Source organism: Suricata suricatta, chromosome 7, assembly GCF_006229205.1.
Source record: "Suricata suricatta isolate VVHF042 chromosome 7, meerkat_22Aug2017_6uvM2_HiC, whole genome shotgun sequence".
NCBI classification, from domain to species: domain Eukaryota; kingdom Metazoa; phylum Chordata; class Mammalia; order Carnivora; family Herpestidae; genus Suricata; species Suricata suricatta.
Genome location: NC_043706.1, coordinates 102,305,314 through 102,322,362, shown reverse-complemented (window position 1 = coordinate 102,322,362; position 17,049 = coordinate 102,305,314). Strand labels below are relative to the sequence as shown.

The following is a 17,049-nucleotide window of genomic DNA, read 5'->3' as shown; positions in this document are numbered from 1 at the left end:
ACCATTTTCTGGTAAAGTTATCTCTGAGGCTGGGTGATGAATAAGACCTTTCAGTGAGGAGATGGATTTTTCTTTTGAAAAAGTCAAAATAAATAAGATGACTATAAACCTATTTTCTAGGCCTTTGTCATCTGTAAGTAGATGGTAAATGGGCATATATTCCATTGTGTATCCATTTTTTGAAAATGATATTTGAAAGTATGTTTGGTTTGTTTCAGATAAACATAATGATAATAAACTCATTTTGATAGAGTGTCTCTGAAAAACTTATGCTGGGAAACCATATTCAGATATGTGTTTTGGCATTTTACACTTAGCCTCATTTCCCCCCCTATGAATTATAGCTAAATTGACATTCTTTTCTCTTTCCAGATCATTCAACTTCAAGTGGCACATTATCCTTTAAGCCTAGTCGGTCATTGGTTACTCTTCCTACTGCCCATGTCATGCCATCTAACTCCAGTGCTTCAGTTTCCAAACATAGGGAATCATTGATGTCAGATGGCTCAAAATGGAGTACAAGCCTCATGCAAGCATTGGGAAACCACAGTAGGGGAGAACAGGACTCTTCACTAGACATGAAGGACTTCCGGCCCCTCCGGAAATGGTCATCTTTGTCCAAACTCACTGCCCAGGATAACTGCAGCCAGGGTGGCATTGTTCACACTGAAGAGTCCAGGAGTGGTTTGGAAAAGACAGGGAGAGGCAAGATTTTAACATCACAACTAAGAACAATTGGGCCTAGCTGCTTGCATGATAGTATGGAGATGCTTAAACTAGAAGACAAGGAAATAAATAAAAAACGATCGTCAACTCTGGACTGCAAATATAAATTTGAGAGCTGTAGCAAAGAGGACTTCAGAGCTTCCTCCTCCACCCTTAGGAGACAGACCTTAGACATGACTTACAGTGCCTTACCTGAAAGCAAGCCCAATGTAACAAATGTAGAGGCCTTTGAACCTCCAAAATATTTAATGCTTGGTCAGCAGGCAGTAGGCGGAGTTCCCATTCAGCCTTCTGTGAGGACACAGATGTGGCTTACGGAGCAGTTGCGGACAAACCCTTTGGAAAATAGAACTACAGAGGAATCTTACAGTTTAGCTCCTTGGCAACAGCAGCAAATTGAAGAGTTTCGACAAGAAAATGAAACACCAATTCAGGTATGGCTCAGAGTCTAGTGTTTGCTTCCCTCCAGTGGATGTTATGAGTACAGTAGCATATGACCGTGAGTCCACAGACAGGGATGGTTTTGTTTTTCCTCTTGCCTGCAAGTTACTAAGCGTAGAAGGTATGAACTGCTGAAGTATTATTTTGATGAACAAAAGTAAAAAAAAAAAATATTTGAGGCTGATTAAGATGGAAAATTTTAAATCTTGTACCTAACTTAGTTTTTACTTTTCCTTTGTATTTGTTAAGTAGGCACAAAAGTAAACAAAGAAAAACATACTTAAAGAAACTTGAAACAGACACAGGGACTGACCCAGTATAACTGGAAGAACATTAATTCTGGAGTATGAGGTCTTGGATTTTATTTCTGGTTCTGTCAATTTCCGAACCTGGGTGATTTTCTACCTATCACTTAATACTTCATTTCTTTGGGTCTCAGTTTCTTTTCCCTTTCTTCTTTTTTTAAATTTAGATATAATTGACATATTACATTAGTTTCAATTCTACATCGTAATGATCTGCTATATATGTTTTGTGACCTTATCACCGCAATACGTCTAAGTCTGGTTAATGTCCCTCACTATGAGTAGTTTCAAAATTTTTTCTACCTTGTGAAAACTTGTAAGATTTTTTCTCTTAGCAACTTTCAAATATATAATACAGTACTATTAATTACAGTCATCATGCTGTTTATTATATATTACATCCTCATGACTTACTTATTTTATAACTGGAAGTTTGTCTTTTGATTCCCTTCACCCATTTTGCCCACCCTCAGCCTGTGGCAACCACCAGTCAGTTCTATGTGTGTATCTGTGTTTTCCTTCTTCTTTTTTTTTTTTTTTTAAGATTCTACATATAGTTGAGATCATATGGTATTTGTCTTTGACTGACTTAATTCACTTAGTGTAACGCCCTTAAGGTACATTCATGTCACAAATGGCAAGATTTCATTTTTTTAAATGACTGAATAATATTGTATATGTGCCACATTTTCTTTATTCATTCAATCATCAGTGAGCACTTAAGGTTGCTTTCATGTTTGGCTATTGTAATTAGAGCTGCAGTGGACATGGGAGTGTATGTATTTTTGGGGGTTAGTATTTCCATTTCTTTCAGATAAATACCCAAGAAGGGGAATCCCTGGATCATATGATAGCTCTATTTTTTAATTTTTTGAGGAACCACCCACACTGTTTCCCATAGTGGCTGCATTAATTTACATTCCCACCAGCACTGCACAAGGGTTCTCTCCACATCTTCGCCAATACTTGTTTCCTCTTGTCTTTTTGATAACCATTCAAACAGGTGTGAGGTGATACCTCATTGTGGTTTTGAATTGCATTTCCTTGATAGTGATGTTGAGCACCTTTTCATGTGTATAATGGCCATCTGCATGTCTTCCTCATTTCTCAGTCTGTGAAATGAGAAAGTGGAAGTAAAGTTATTTATAAAAGTTTTGGTGGTGTTTGGAATATATTTAGGTTTATAAAATAGAGGTGTGCTTATTTTAAAAAGATTAAGTTGGGTATCAACATTTATTAGAGGAAAGTACTTTATAAAATATGACATATAAATCAACTGGGTGTGTATCCCCTAAAGTAACACGTAAATGTGTACATTTTTTGATCTGGAAATGTTTTCTATTCCAAGTTAATTTCCACAGCTCATTTTAACTGGGAAAGCAATTATCTGTAGAATTTTTTTATAAATTCTATTACTCATTTTTTATTAACAGTATTGTCTGAAACCAATTAATTCTATCAGAAATTATAAACTTTACCTTAGAGAAAACATTTAAGATTACTGTTTGTTACTGCTACTAATAAAAAATAATAAAGATTAAAGGAATATATTCTATGAAAGGAAAAGGAGACCGCTTATCTAGGAACCTCACAGATCTGAGTATGGTCCCAAAACTTAGACACACCCTGTTGTGCTGCATTCACGGGAGAATCCGTAACACGTCCCATGTGCCTTCCTTGCTCTTGTTTTGGGCCAGACTGCTTAGAGTCTTGATTATGTATATTCAAACATTATTATGTCTGAACTACAAATCAGAAAAGAGTAATTTAACTAGACTTATGATTTATCAGTTCAAGTGATTGAAAGATAGGAAATGTAGTTTTTAAAAGACAATTATATTTTATTTTTTAATGACAAATAATTATTAATGTTTATTTTTGAGAGACAGACAAGAGTGCAAGGGGGGAGGGGCAGAGAGAGGGAAACAAATCTGAAGCAGGTTTCAGGCTCTGAGCTGTCAGCCCAGGGCCTCACTCGGAGCTTGAGCTCACGAAACCCGGAGATCATGATCTTAGCTGGAGTCTGACGCTTAACTGACGGAGCCACCCAGGCTCCCCTGTTATATTTTAGTTCTTAAATGCTTAGTAATTATAGAAGAACAGGGATCAACAGGGATCAGGCAGATACTTCTCCAGCTGGTATTTTTGTATAGAATTGTAGTTGTCCAGGGAGTACTATTTCTCTTCCAACCTTTAGTAGGTTGTGATGACCTAACTTTAAGTCCTAGAAAGATAAGAGAAAATTGGGTGAATTGAAAGGAGTAAGTCCTATTTCACTTCTTTCATTCTGTTCGGAGAAACCTCTGCTATAAACTAGGTTTTTTCCCAATTTCTTGAAGCAATGCAGAGAGACTAGGGAGCTTGGAGGTGCATTGTAGAGCCAGACTTCTTTTTAATTCTTCTCCCTAGGACATGTAAAGGAAGAGGCTACAAAAGGACCGAAGTTGCATGCACCCTGCAATGTCCTGATTTTTGATTAACCATATTTGGGATGGTCTCTTTTTAGTTCTTAAGTTTTGTATTTGTAGTGTTCTTAAGTTTTGTAGTAGAAAGATGAAACCAGGTAAAGAACACTTAGACACTTCAGTTGCTGTGTTTAAATGATCACTTCTCTTATTCCCTTCTTCAGTGCCTTCTCCTTGGAGCCTACAAGTGCTATCTTTATTATAAAAGTTCTCATCTTAGTTGTTTGTTAAAAGACTAAAAAATTGACTTCCTTTTAGTCTAATTCTTATATAAAGGGAAGAGCCATAATAAGGATTGACCCATCTGATAAATGGGTATGATTTTCAAGCACAACTGCTAAACTCCCACCATGAAAAAAAACCCTCTTTTTACAACAAAGGAGAGGAATTTGGCCAAGAGTCACAATCTGATACCACCATAGACTTATATAGAACTTTAGCTTATCTCATTTGATCTTCACAGTTTATTTTCCTGCTTTTCTCTCTCAAAAGGTTACTATCGTAATGTGGAAGTTTTGCTCTTAGGGATAATCATTGAGTCTGCCTCACAGACTAAGGCTCATGCTGCTCCTTGCTTCCCATGATTTCCTGCTACATCAGCTGGAGTGTAGGTAGTGTAGTACTCTGAAACGTTTTCCTTGGTGAACGGAGAGAAGCAGTCTGTGCCTTTGGGTGGTTAGATCATAGACCTTCGTGTGCAAACTGTCTTTGGGTCTTTTCTCTGGCTATGTTGTCCTTCTCCTGTCACCCTCCCCCAAATCTCTCTGACCCTACAAGGACCATAACAGAAGAGAAAAACAAACAACAAGGTCTTGTCTTCTCTTTGGAAAGAACGTATGTCTTACTATGTCCCTCTTGTATTTCTTTCGTGGGGAGCAGCAGAGTGGGATGGGAATGGGAGGTGTTTATCTCTGTACAGGACAGTGTCCATCGGATTCCTGTGAGTGCACAGTGCATCTCTCAGGCAGTTGTGAAGAAATGGTCTCTTCATTGACAAAGTTGTTTATCCTTTTTTCTCTTATATTCCCTAGGATGGTTCTAAGTTCTGGGTTGCAATTTATTAAAAAGAGGAAGATAAGATTTTCTGCCTAATTAAGTCATGAAGGGGCTTGATCGGCCAAGATACTGACACCTAGTGATTTCAGCATTTTTTGCTGGGAAATTTATATAAATCAAAAATGTAAATAAAAATTTGATCAAATGACTTAAAATGAAATGACTTGGTTTATGTCTTATGTGATAAGAGATTGAAAAAAGTTTTACTTTGCCTTTAATGTTTATTATTATTATTATTTGGAGAAAGAGAGCACGAGTTGGGGAGGGGCAGAGAGAGAGGGAGACAGGATCCCAAGTGGACTCTGTGTTGATGGCGGTGAGCCTGATGTGGGGCTTGAACTCAGGATAGATAGGTGAGATCATGACCTGAGCCGAAATTGGAGGCTTAACTGACTAAGCCACCAAGGCGCTCCTGAAAAAGTTTTATTTTTAACATGAGAGTGTTTTCTTATTTTTTCTTATTGTTGTATCATTTTGTCTTTGATTTTTTTGTTTGTTTTTACTGGCTAAAAAAATATAACTGTGCATTGAAAGATGTGGATCAGATCCTATGATACTGTAAATAGTTAGGATGTGAGGTTGTGATACATTCTCTAGGTAACTAAAAACCATATAATTGATTTTTGTGTACAAGCTGTAGTAAATTAGTAATGTGTTTGACTTTAACCTTTCAACTTTTCAACATAGTACTGGCATATAATTTTATGCATTTTAAAGTTGTGTTGTTAACTTAGCAGCAGAGCAACTATTTTTTGAAAGTTTACATTTTGAAAGTTTACATTTGAAAGTAATCAAAAGGAGAAGTAAAAATCTAGATAGCAGGAAATTCATTATTTTATGTAGGTCTGCCCCCTTGTGTCCTTATGAGGAAATCTTGATCTTACTTTATTTGAGAAAAGTCACTGAAAACAACCTACAAAATCGAAACTGCTTATAATTAGATTGTTTTATGGTCATATCGATTATGAATTTATTAAAGAGAGATTTCACTGAGTTCAAAAAGGTTCTTTTTATTGTAGGTGGTTTGCATTAAATAAACATTTTGAACCAACTAAAGTATAAAAGGCAACATTAAACATTTAAAAATTAGTTCATTTTTAGTACCCTATAAATTAAGTACCCTATAAATTTATTCTACAGGAGAAAGGACATTTGATATCTAAACATTTTTAAATACATTGTTTTATTATGTCTTACTCTTTACATATTACAATAAACAGAATAAATAAGTTCCATTTAAAGAATAGTTTTTTGTTCTACATTATAATCTGAGTTACATACTCTATAATCCACCAAGAAAAAGGTTTTAATTTCTATTAAGGGCAGAATGAAAACAAAAACTTATTTATTCCTATTTTACTTAGGAAAATCCCCATAACTTCACATTTTATAGTTTGATGTTGATGTTATAGTGAACAATATAATGGAAGGCATAGAGTTTAGCATTTCACATTTTCCACTTACTTCTAAGATCAGTGCAGCTAATAATAGAATATGGTTACTTTTTTCACAAGTAATTACTGACACCAGTGAGGTGAATGTATTGCTTGTTATTTATAAGCTTTTAATTGATATTAGGGATTTCCTACCCATAGATGAGGCTTTGCAAAGAAATCCTCTGGTCAGTATGAGATCCCCTTTTCTTCTTTTCTCAGGTATCAGTGAACCAAAACTGTCTCCCTCCCCATCTCCAGGACTTCTCATATACCCAGGAAAAAGCATGGTCTTCTTTATGATACTGTTAGTAGCACTAGTGCTACAATCCAGAGTCGGTATACTGACTTTTCAGATTCTTCAGTGGCCACATTTTGGAAGGTCATTAAATTATGTGTTCTCTACTCTTTTAATAATGCTATGTTAGTAATATGTCTTAAAGTTAAAATTACTGGATTATGCAGTATAGGTATAAATTACTTTAGACCTATTTTTTAAACTGAGTCAAGTTAAATTATGACATTTTGGTGAATGTATTTTCCAACAACAATTTTTTTTACTTCCATTATGAGTTGAAAGGTATTTTTAAATGATCACAGGGGAAATTGAAAATGTATTTGGCAGGAAAACAATTGTTGATTAGCATTGCTGGATTCATAATTTAGCATGGTAGAATAGCCTACCAAATAGGTAGGTAATGACCATCTGGTTGATAGATTAAGGAAAATAGCTATATCCTGTTAATAAACAGTAGGACAAAAAGTTTATGTCAAAATGTGATCAAATAATTAATTTGGGGGAACCAGATTTTTATTTTTTTTAATGTTTGAAATAATATATTTTTCTCTTATTCTTTTTTTTTTTTCATTCTTTTCCTTGCCTACCTTGAGTATGAGGTTAGAATAGAAGACAATCTATAAAATCACTCTAAAGTCTTAAGCTTTCATGATTCAAAAGGCATAGTGTAGTAAGTTATGTATTCATATAATCAACTGCAGTGCCTTAAATTAAGGTTAGATTCTAGTAGTGTATTAATAATTAGGGCTAATTATACTCTCTGCTGTTAAGTTAACCAAAAGTTCTCATCTGCTGATCATAATGTACTGGAGAGGACAGATTTATTATTTGCCTATGTATACTAGCATTCTGGAATTCTTTGAAAAAATTAGTTAAGAGAAATTTTAATTATGTAAGAGTATGGCCTTGCTTTTTCATACTTGTTTCTCAGAAACCTTAAAAATGTTAGTGTAGTACAGAGAAAGAATACAATTTCAATTTTAAAATGTAGGGTTTAAAAGTTACTACAAAGACTTCTGAATGATAAGAACAAAGGTAATAAATGTGAGGAATCACTATTTCAAATGAACACTTCATTTGAATGATTATTTTGGTACACACTTGGTGAAAATCTGAAAAATACTTATACACCAAAGAGGCTTTTACAGTACAATATACAGTTACCCCAAAAAGTGAAGCTAATGCTTTATAGGTGAAGTGAACTGGTTAGCAGTGCAGTTTCAAAACTAAATTCTAGTTCATCCTCAGAAGGAATTTGGGATAGACACTTACAAGCTCTATAGAGGAATTTGGTATTACATTATACACACTTATAGTCATTTTGAAGTTAATTTTTGAAAATAAAGCTCTTTTCATGTTTACAAAATCCCACAGATGAATACATTTGCTAACAATTGTTTGCTCTGTATCTTGACCTTTTCACAAAGGAATTCTTCTATTTAGGAAGTGGTCTGGTATGTAGTATTTCCCTCTCTTCATGGGATGGCAGATTTTAAGCTGATGGTGACAAGTTGCATCACTGGGGACTGCAGCAGAACTTCAGAGAAGCATCACAATGATGCAGATCAACAGGAGACATATTAAAATGAGACAGAAATTTATAAATAGGTTCTGGAGATTTTGACGTGCTTGTTGAGGCATTTCAATGGTTGAAGCTCTTCTTATAGCAGAGCGAGTGAGGTATTGGACTTTCTCCATGACACCAGGAAAGCAGGAAGTCTGAAGTTTTAAATGGTGAAGAGAGAAAGGTAAAGCTGGCAGCCAGTCGTGAGCTCAGTCACTCTCTTCTGTTAGGTAGCCTGGAATTTTAAAATAGTGAATGGATTACGATTATATTCTTTGAACAGGTAAAAACACAATTTTATGATTAATTCATCTTCCTCATTGTTATTTGTATTTATGACATCAAATATGCATGTACACACGCGCATATACGTGTTTCGCTCTGTCTCTCCTGAGTGTCTTTTTTTGGTGAAGGTCACTGTGATGTCTTATTCGTTTTGTGTTTGGAGTGTAAATAACTTCAGTTTTTGCCTCCTCCTCTCAAAATAACTAGCAGTATAGTTAGGTTTAGGGTGCAGCTCATTTTCGACTATTCCCTTGAGCAAAAGTTCGCACAGTTTCATTAAGACTATTTCTCTGCGAGCATAATTGTTGTGAACATTAGTGCATTGATGGCTTCAGACAAAATCTCATAAGAAGAAATGCATAAAATAATTTTCCAGATACTGATTTTAGTCCAAAGTAAAATAGTTAAATGAGAAGTCTTTTACCAGGACTGTAGATTCAAATGTTTGTCATTCGTTTTTATGATTTATAGGTTTGTAGCATATGCTATTTTGAGTTCCATTTTAACAAGACTTGATATTAAATACTAAAGACTGTCAGGCTCAGAAGGCATAGTAATAAAACTCTCATTATCTCACTGTGTACCACAGACAGTTCTTATTTAGAAATGGCCTGTACTCAAAAGCAGTGGTTTCCATTTGCTTTTTTCCAGAACTTCCATAAATTCTGCTTAATTAATTAGTTTCTTCCTAATTATTGTAATTAATAAATGAGGCCTTAATACATTATTATAGAAAAACTAGAGACTAGAAAGTAACTGTAAATTAACTGTCTGGAGGTAATAGTTACAAAGATTTGGAGATATTTTATTGTCAATTAGGATATTTCTATATTAATTTTGAAATAAGAACAATTTAGAAATTGAATAAAAAAATAACCATAATCAATTGCCCAGAGATCATAGCTGTTAACACTTGTTGTTATATTGTTGTTATGATATTACCATCTTCTCCAGCTTTCAGATTTCATTTTCTCTTTAATCTCTATATATCATGTGAAAACCCAGCTCAACCAGTCAACTCCGTTTCTGAGAGAGACTAGTGCTAAAGAAAGCAGAGGGGAGAACTAAAGGAATGGGAGAGGGGAATGTTTATTTTAGGCATGATCATGGAGAAGGTGGCGTTTAATGTTATAAAGAAACCATGTGGTATATTATATATGGTTACATTCTGTAGTTTTGGTACCTCATCTTGGCTCTGTTAGGTTTGAATTCTATATTAGACTGGGCTTTCATTTGGCTGGAGGCTCTGGCTTCCTTTCTGGTATGGTCTGTAGTGAGGAGATCCAAACAACTTACATCAGACTTTATGTATGTTTATAGTATATATTCTTCGTTGCCCAACACCAGTGGCTGTTAACTTATAACTCTCTCTACTTAGTAGATAGCAAATTAAATACGTTTATTTAATTTAATTACTTTTGTTTGAATTCCTCAGATAAATACTTTAGGAATAAAAGCTTAAAAAAATGCATTTTTAAAGGGTTTTTTTTTTTCAGCGTATATTTATTTGTGTGCTATAGATACAGTGAATTGATACTATTCAGAAATTGTGGGGAGGATCCCATTATTCATTCTTTTATGTATTTGACTAGTCTATAAGAAGATACATAACCGTATAGTTAAGAAAGGAATAAGAACTAGCATTGGTCATTCCTATTTGAACTTACATTTTTGTGAAGTTTCATAGCTTAAATGGTCAAAGTTTTGAATTAAATTATTTTGAGATAAAACATGAAAAAAGAAACTTACTGTTCATCATGAAATGTATATAAGAGTCATTCCCTACCCTGACACTGTGATGAGTGGTACTTCAGTCACATGGAACATGTCACCTTTCCATAAATACTTCATTGCCTTTTTTGATTCTGTCTTTTGCACATGTTGTTCTGGCTCTGCCTGGAATGTCTACCCTCCACCCCTGCTCTACCTTTGATTCTTTGCCAGGCAGACTTCAGTTGATCCTTAAGGCCCAGTTTAAATATCACTTCCTAATGAAACTTTCCATTACTCATTAAGGTAAAATTGGTTATCACCTCTGCTGTTTTTCAGTTGGGTTTTAGTGTTACCTATTTCAGGAGTGCTATAATTTTTATTTCCATGTCCTTGCCTACAACTAGACTTCTGGTTCATGAGTATAAAGAACCACATGTTTATTCTGTATTCTAGTATACAGTGCATGATTGTTACTATTTGAATAAATCATTGAACAAGGGATTCTTACGATTTTGCTTTACTATTTCTAGTGCTATTCTAGTTAATTTTCTAGTGCTATGGCTAACAGATTAACCAGTTACAATAACAGAATTTGATAGTTAAACACATAATCTCCACTATTCTTCTCAAGTCTCTATTACAGATGAAGGAAATGAAGCTCAGAGGATTACAACTTAGATAAATTGTTGTTAATATTAACAACATTAACCTGATTGAGGCTTTGTTCAGATGGGTATTTGGTGTTTGTGAAATATGAAGAGGTAGGTCCTAGGAAGATGAACTCTGCTGATGAAAGTATGATGAATACACTTTAAAGATGATATCATGGTACTTCAGTAGGCAACTATGTTCCTGGAAAGAAATTGAGTATAAAGGCAACAATCAAAAATAGTGTCGTTTCTTGTCAAACTTAGAAATATGTTATTATTCTAAACTGATTTGTAGCCACTTAGAATCTTATGCTAAAACCAAAACCAAATCTGCTTTATATACTGAAATGTTAGTTGTATGCCTTCAGTTTATTGGGCCCGATTTATTTTATAGTGCATAATCTGAAATGTGTTGAGTCCTGATCCTACTGAACTTCCAAACTCTGTATGATAATAATTAAGCCAGAATTCATCCATATAAGTTGGGGCTTCCTGTTGTATGTTGAGAATTGAAAAGCTGTGTGTGGGAACACAACACAGTCCTATCTTTGGAGTTGTCTGTGACCTTCAATGCATCATAATTTATGACATAGTTGTCAGGTGTTTACCATTCTTTTCTCTGCACTCACAACATCCTGTGAGTTTAGAACTCCTGCAGTCTTTTTCCCCCCTTCCATTCCGTAGAGCCAAGGTAGTAATAGATTAATACTTGATGAAAGTCTAGAAAGATAGTTTCACTTAATTTTCATTTTATCTGATGATATTAGAGCATTCTTTTAGAATAATCAGAAAGAGATTGTGTTGGGAAGTTCTGGCCTTGCATCTGGCATCAGTAGCAATGGAGATAGAAATTAGTCCTGCTCCCCCTTTTATTTCTTTTCATTTTTATTTTATAGTTTATTGTCAAGTTGGTTTCCATATAACACTCGGTGCTCTCCTCCATGCCCATCACCCATTTTCCCCTCTCCCCCACCCCCATCAACCCTCAATTTGTTCTCAGTATTTAAAAATCTCTTATGGTTTGCCTCCCTCTTTCTCCTTAACTATATTTTCTCTTCCCCTCCCCCATGGTCTTCTGTTAAGTTTCTCCTGTTCCACCTATGAGTGAAAACATATGGTATCTCTCTTTCTCTGCCTGACTTATTTCACTTCCTGCTCCCCTTTCTAAAAGAAATGGGTAGATTAGTTGTTTGGGACAGTTGTAGGACACTTTAAATGTTAATTCATCACCCAGACCCTAGAATCAGAATATTCAAACTATGAAACACTCTGATAGGAGTCTGCTTGTAGAAATGCCAGATCCCTGTCTCTTGAGGTACAAGAGACAGAAGATTACCCACAGAATATTTTGTTGTATGTCTGTGGGATCTATTCTAAATTTTGGAGGAATGGGAAGACTACTATTCTTTGTAAGATATATAAAGTTTTTGGTTGTCCACTTTTCCCCATTTGCTCAAACAAATGATATTGGAAAGTAAATACTGTCAAGTTCAAGATAATACTCTGTTTCTTTGAAATGGAAAAAGAAAAGAGATAAACCACAGGGATGCTAATCTTGCAACTAATATACCATGGTAGGCAACATTTTGGATGGAAGGTGCTGTATCAGCTTCTGCAGGGATCCTCACTTTGTAGTGTTTCCTATTTCTTAATATATGAGATACTTTCTTGTGCAAAACAATCCTCTGTCTCAGTAGACTTTGGAAAACTTTTGGTGGTCTGCTTTATGACTTGCTAGGACATTGTAGCCTTAACAGTGTTGCGTATGGTAAGCAGTAATTATCACCTATAATGGAAGCACTTTCAGTGCTTTGTTTAACTTTCTGAGCTTCAGTTTTTTGGGGGGCACTTTCTCTGCTGAAATCATAAATTCCCAAGATTCTTTATATTTGTGGAATTCAGAATTTTGCATCCTTTTTGACTGCTTACTCATTCTTTTAGTAAATCTAGGCGTATTTTCCAAGTAAAATCAAGTATTGCAACAGTACAATCCAACAGATACTTTTAAAGAATTTTTTTCCATGTAATTGGTTCAAAAGATTAGTCCTGTCTATATTAAGATTATTTGGGGGTTTTATTTTGTCCTTCTATTTGCTATCATTTCACAGATAATCTGGATGTGATTGTGTATGCATTTTTTTGACTTGTTGAATTAAATCAGGACAGTTCATCATTAGATTTTGTAATTAGTTTGTTGGCATCCTGAAGTTCACTTTGGTAGAATAATTTTCCTTTTGAGATTGCCTAACTTGGAGGTTCTATTTGAAGTAACTTTATGTTAGCAATATCCCACTACTCTGTTGGTCAACACTGTCTCTCTGAAAGAATCTTCTGGCCGCTTCTGCCTAGTCATGAAAAGAATTGTGTAAATATAAAAATTAGTATGCTTTCAACCTCAAAATTGACCCCATAATGACATTATCACTGTAAAGCTCTGCCTTGAAGAAGATACGTTAAACAGCATGGAGAGATTTTCTCTTTGAAATTGTCACATTACTGTTGCTATTTGTCTGTAGGCTTGTCCTTGTTATCTGTTTATTATATTATATTTAATTTATTCACAGTTAAAGTATTCTTTTTAACCCCGTAGTTGAGATTTCACATTCTTCTTTTGGGGGGTAAAGATGCATGAAGGGAGTGTAGGGGGATTTTTTTAGGAAAAATGAATGCCAGTTAAATACACCGACACTAATTTAAGTGAATAGGTCTTTTTTTTTTTTTTTTAAGCCCTTAAGGTGGAGTACATTTAGCAAAGCACTAGAGGTCCTCAGTGGATTGTGACTGTACTTGAGGGTGATGTAGGCTCAGGCTTCATTTTCACATGTTTATTTGGTAATACATACTTCAGAATTGTGTAGAGTAAGAATATTGAAGTACAATTTCTAGAAATGTTCAAGGATACTATGTAATATCTGATTTATGTTATTGTAATTTAGATAGATTCTTTCCTTGATTTTTAACCTTTAGGTTTATTCCTTCACTGCTCTGACCAGCAGTGTTAATTCACTGTTTAGATGAAAGTTAGTTATTTTCATAGCCTAAATAACAAGGCAGGATCTCTCTGTTCAAGCACTTTACAATAAATGGAGTGAAATACTTTAAATGGTAGATAGAATGTGAGGAGGTCAGAAATGAAATTGAGGAAACGTAAGGATTTAATATTGAAACTGAAATATAGTACAGATTAAAGGCATAAATATTTTAGGAATGAAACAAATGAAATACAAGGAAACATTGATTGATTGTAGCATGTTATATTGTTTTTAAAGCCTGTGCAGTTATTTTGAGTTTTGCCTTCCATAGTTTATTGCTTAATAACAAGGACATCTATAACTTTCTAATACCCCCGGCTTTTAAGGTGATTAGGAGGATATTATATAGGTTTTTAAGACTATAATGCCCCATGTGTAAATTAGCTTTAAATGATGAAATGGAGTGGTTTCAAATTGAAATAGAAGTTTGTGTCCTCTCACTTTACAATTTAGAGTACCACTAACAGTATTTGAAGACTTTTAGTTTATTTTGCTCTGCCAATGTCATGATGTATTTGTAAGCCATGTTGATCAGTGGATGTGATGTGCATGTGGTTTAGAGCTCTAAAATTTTGGCTCCTGCCAAGGTACCACCATTTCCTAGCTCTGTGACCTTGTAATTCACCTTTTTGCATATGTTTCCTAATTTGTAAAATAGAGATGCAGCACCAAAACATATGGGGAGTTAAAAGGATCCAATGAAATATTTGTATACAGCAGTATATTTAGAAGATTGTTCAAGAATAAAGAAGGAAGTTTTAATAGACCCTCTTTATTTCCAGGATTGGTAATATACATACACTTTAACCTAGAGAATTAATCTAATCTTTATATTTTTTACTTAAAAATTTAATGTATTATATAATTTAATACATTGCATAATATATAATACATTTACTATGTTAAAATGTTTATTTTTATACAGTTTTTATACAAATATTTTGTTTATGTAGAAATTCTGTCTCCAATTAATTAGATTAAGAAATAATGTATAAAAGTGTATAACCAAATGTACTTTTTTGCTGGAATATTATTTTCCTTTATGTCTGCTAAAATACTGTCACAATAATTTTGATATTTGCATTTTAGGAAATGATAGTGACTAACTTCTTAGTAAAGCAAGTTTAACTTTTTCACATTTTTAAAACATTTTTCATAATTTAAACATCCTTCATATTTCTTCTATTTTATTTCATGTTAGTACTTAGTTTTAAAACACCTGTCTTTATCAATAAAGATAGTACTTAAATTTCACCTTATGATAGAAATTAATTAATTGGGACAAAATGTCTGGCAGGAGGGCATTTATGTTTGAACAACAGTCACAGTAACTGTGATTTCTGTTAACCTGTACACATATTTATAAGGATAGTTTTAATAGCAGAATTTGTGCTCTTTCTATAAATTATTAACTTTTTGAAATAATATGTGATGTGGTGAAATTCTGGTATCATAAAAGAGCTCATGAATATCTCATTTGAAGTGTGAGAATGTAATTTGATGGGTTTTTGAATAAAAGTGTGTAAATATATAACATCAGTACCAAGTGACGTTTATGTGATATCAAAGGAAAAACATTTATGAGCATAAAGATAATGAGAGACAATTAGAGTACCTCAGTGGTAGACAAAATTTGAAATGTTTTTGCATGTCTTAAGGAAAGCTGCTTGTGGAATAACAATTCTTTCCTTTAAAAAGCAATAGAGTTAATATTTGTCATAAGACCTCAGAATCCTAGGGGTAAATTTTATTTTGTGGCATACATATAAAAATAAAAATGAGATAAAATCAATGTAATATTCTTTGTGTCCTGGCAGAGATTTAAGAATAAAGACACATTTTATGTATTAAACTGAGGATTGTAATATCAAGAGTAAGTAGAATTCAAACAGAAGTCATAAAATTTATTTGTCGTCTTTATTTCCGGGAGTTTAAAAAATTTCTTTCTCCCTCATCATTCCCCTTCTAATTGCAGGAGCGAATAATGAGAAACCATGGAGGGTGGTAACTTAGTATATTCATTATTAATAGGCACAGCATAAACATTTTATCAGATTAACTCAAATGAAAAATTTAGGAATGTTCTGCCAAAGTAATGTCTCTTTACTTTTAAAAAGAGCTAAATTAGTATTCTCTATTTTCACATGTGTTTTTGATGGGTGTTTAAAATTTTCCAAACTTGTTATTTATAATACTGGATTTCATATAGGTAACTGAATTCATTAAATCTTGGGATTCTTTTTAGGAGTGTTTGTTAAAAGTGTAGTGGGCTTTTATAGAGAGGGAAAAAGTGTTTAAATGCATTTTAAAAATAGTTTGCTTTATATTGTTTGAAACTCTATTAAATATTTATTGTAAGGAATCATAATATTGAAATAGTCATGCCAGCAGTTGTACAGCATGGATATGTGTTACAATCACGCGACTCTTCATAGTATCACAGATGCAAATAGAAGCCCAGTCCTATCCTGTTTTTCAGCACAAACATAACAAGATGAAGCCATTGTTTTTGCTTGAAGAAATAAAATCTCCACTACTACCAAATAGGGTAACATAATTAAAAGATATTTTAATTTTTCATTTCATTTGAAAAGCGAAATAAAAATAAAAGCCAAAGTAAAATGATAAACCAATAGCCAGGGTACAAGATGATGCAACCCTTTTTATTTTAAAGTTAAATCTTGTTCTTACTGTCGCTGAATGGATATACATTTATTTAGAAATTAAGGTTCTTGTCATATTAAACATTTTATTTAACTTTGAACAAAATTTATAAAATTAACTTTTGAAAAAGTTCAGTAATTTTGAATTATAGAAAGCAAGAATGACCAAAATCAATGAAATCTCTCTCTTACCTTGGCTGTTGTGATGATCACAGTATACAGTATTGTGAGTTGTATGAAGTCTTACTGGTATTTAGTGAGAAAGTTTTCTGACTCTGTTACCAGACTTATGGGAACAATTGAAGTAGGTGTGGGAGGAAAAGTATTCTAGGGAGGTCTTTGTGATGTCACACAAGAATTCTGAAGTTACGATTGGTTAGCCTTAGTCTTATCACAGCCAAACTTTTTAGAATGTCAT

The 17,049-nt window shown here is 33.7% G+C and overlaps 2 protein-coding genes across 8 annotated transcripts in view; one reads left to right on the top strand and one right to left on the bottom strand.

Moving 5' to 3' along the window:
* Nucleotides 1–17,049, top strand: part of CEP85L (centrosomal protein 85 like) — a 160,416-nt gene that overhangs the window by 49,971 nt on the left and 93,396 nt on the right. For all 6 annotated transcript variants that reach the window (XR_003910564.1, XR_003910563.1, XR_003910561.1 and 3 more), the window contains exon 3: nucleotides 373–1,160. Coding sequence is in view for 1 of the 6 variants with exons in the window: in XM_029943933.1 (XP_029799793.1) it covers nucleotides 373–1,160 (788 nt within the window). In the remaining 5 variants the exon portion in view is untranslated. The remainder of the gene's footprint in view (nucleotides 1–372; nucleotides 1,161–17,049) is intronic.
* PLN (phospholamban) lies at nucleotides 5,984–16,931 on the bottom strand. Of its 2 annotated transcripts, XM_029943937.1 has the most exons (3): nucleotides 16,824–16,930; nucleotides 10,996–11,138; nucleotides 5,984–8,523 (listed from the first exon to the last, which is right to left on the bottom strand). In XM_029943937.1, the coding sequence occupies exon 3, from the start codon at nucleotides 8,420–8,422 to the stop codon at nucleotides 8,264–8,266; it is 159 nt and encodes a 52-aa protein (XP_029799797.1). In that variant the 5' UTR covers nucleotides 8,423–8,523; nucleotides 10,996–11,138; nucleotides 16,824–16,930; the 3' UTR covers nucleotides 5,984–8,263. The 2 variants fall into 2 exon arrangements, with proteins under 2 accessions (XP_029799797.1, XP_029799796.1); XM_029943936.1 differs by lacking the exon at nucleotides 10,996–11,138 and having other exon boundaries at nucleotides 16,824–16,931.

Excerpts from the sequence above, each read along its gene's own strand:
- PLN (XM_029943936.1), bottom strand. The coding sequence starts at position 8,422 with ATGGAGAAAGTCCAATACCTCACTCGCTCTGCTATAAGAAGAGCTTCA.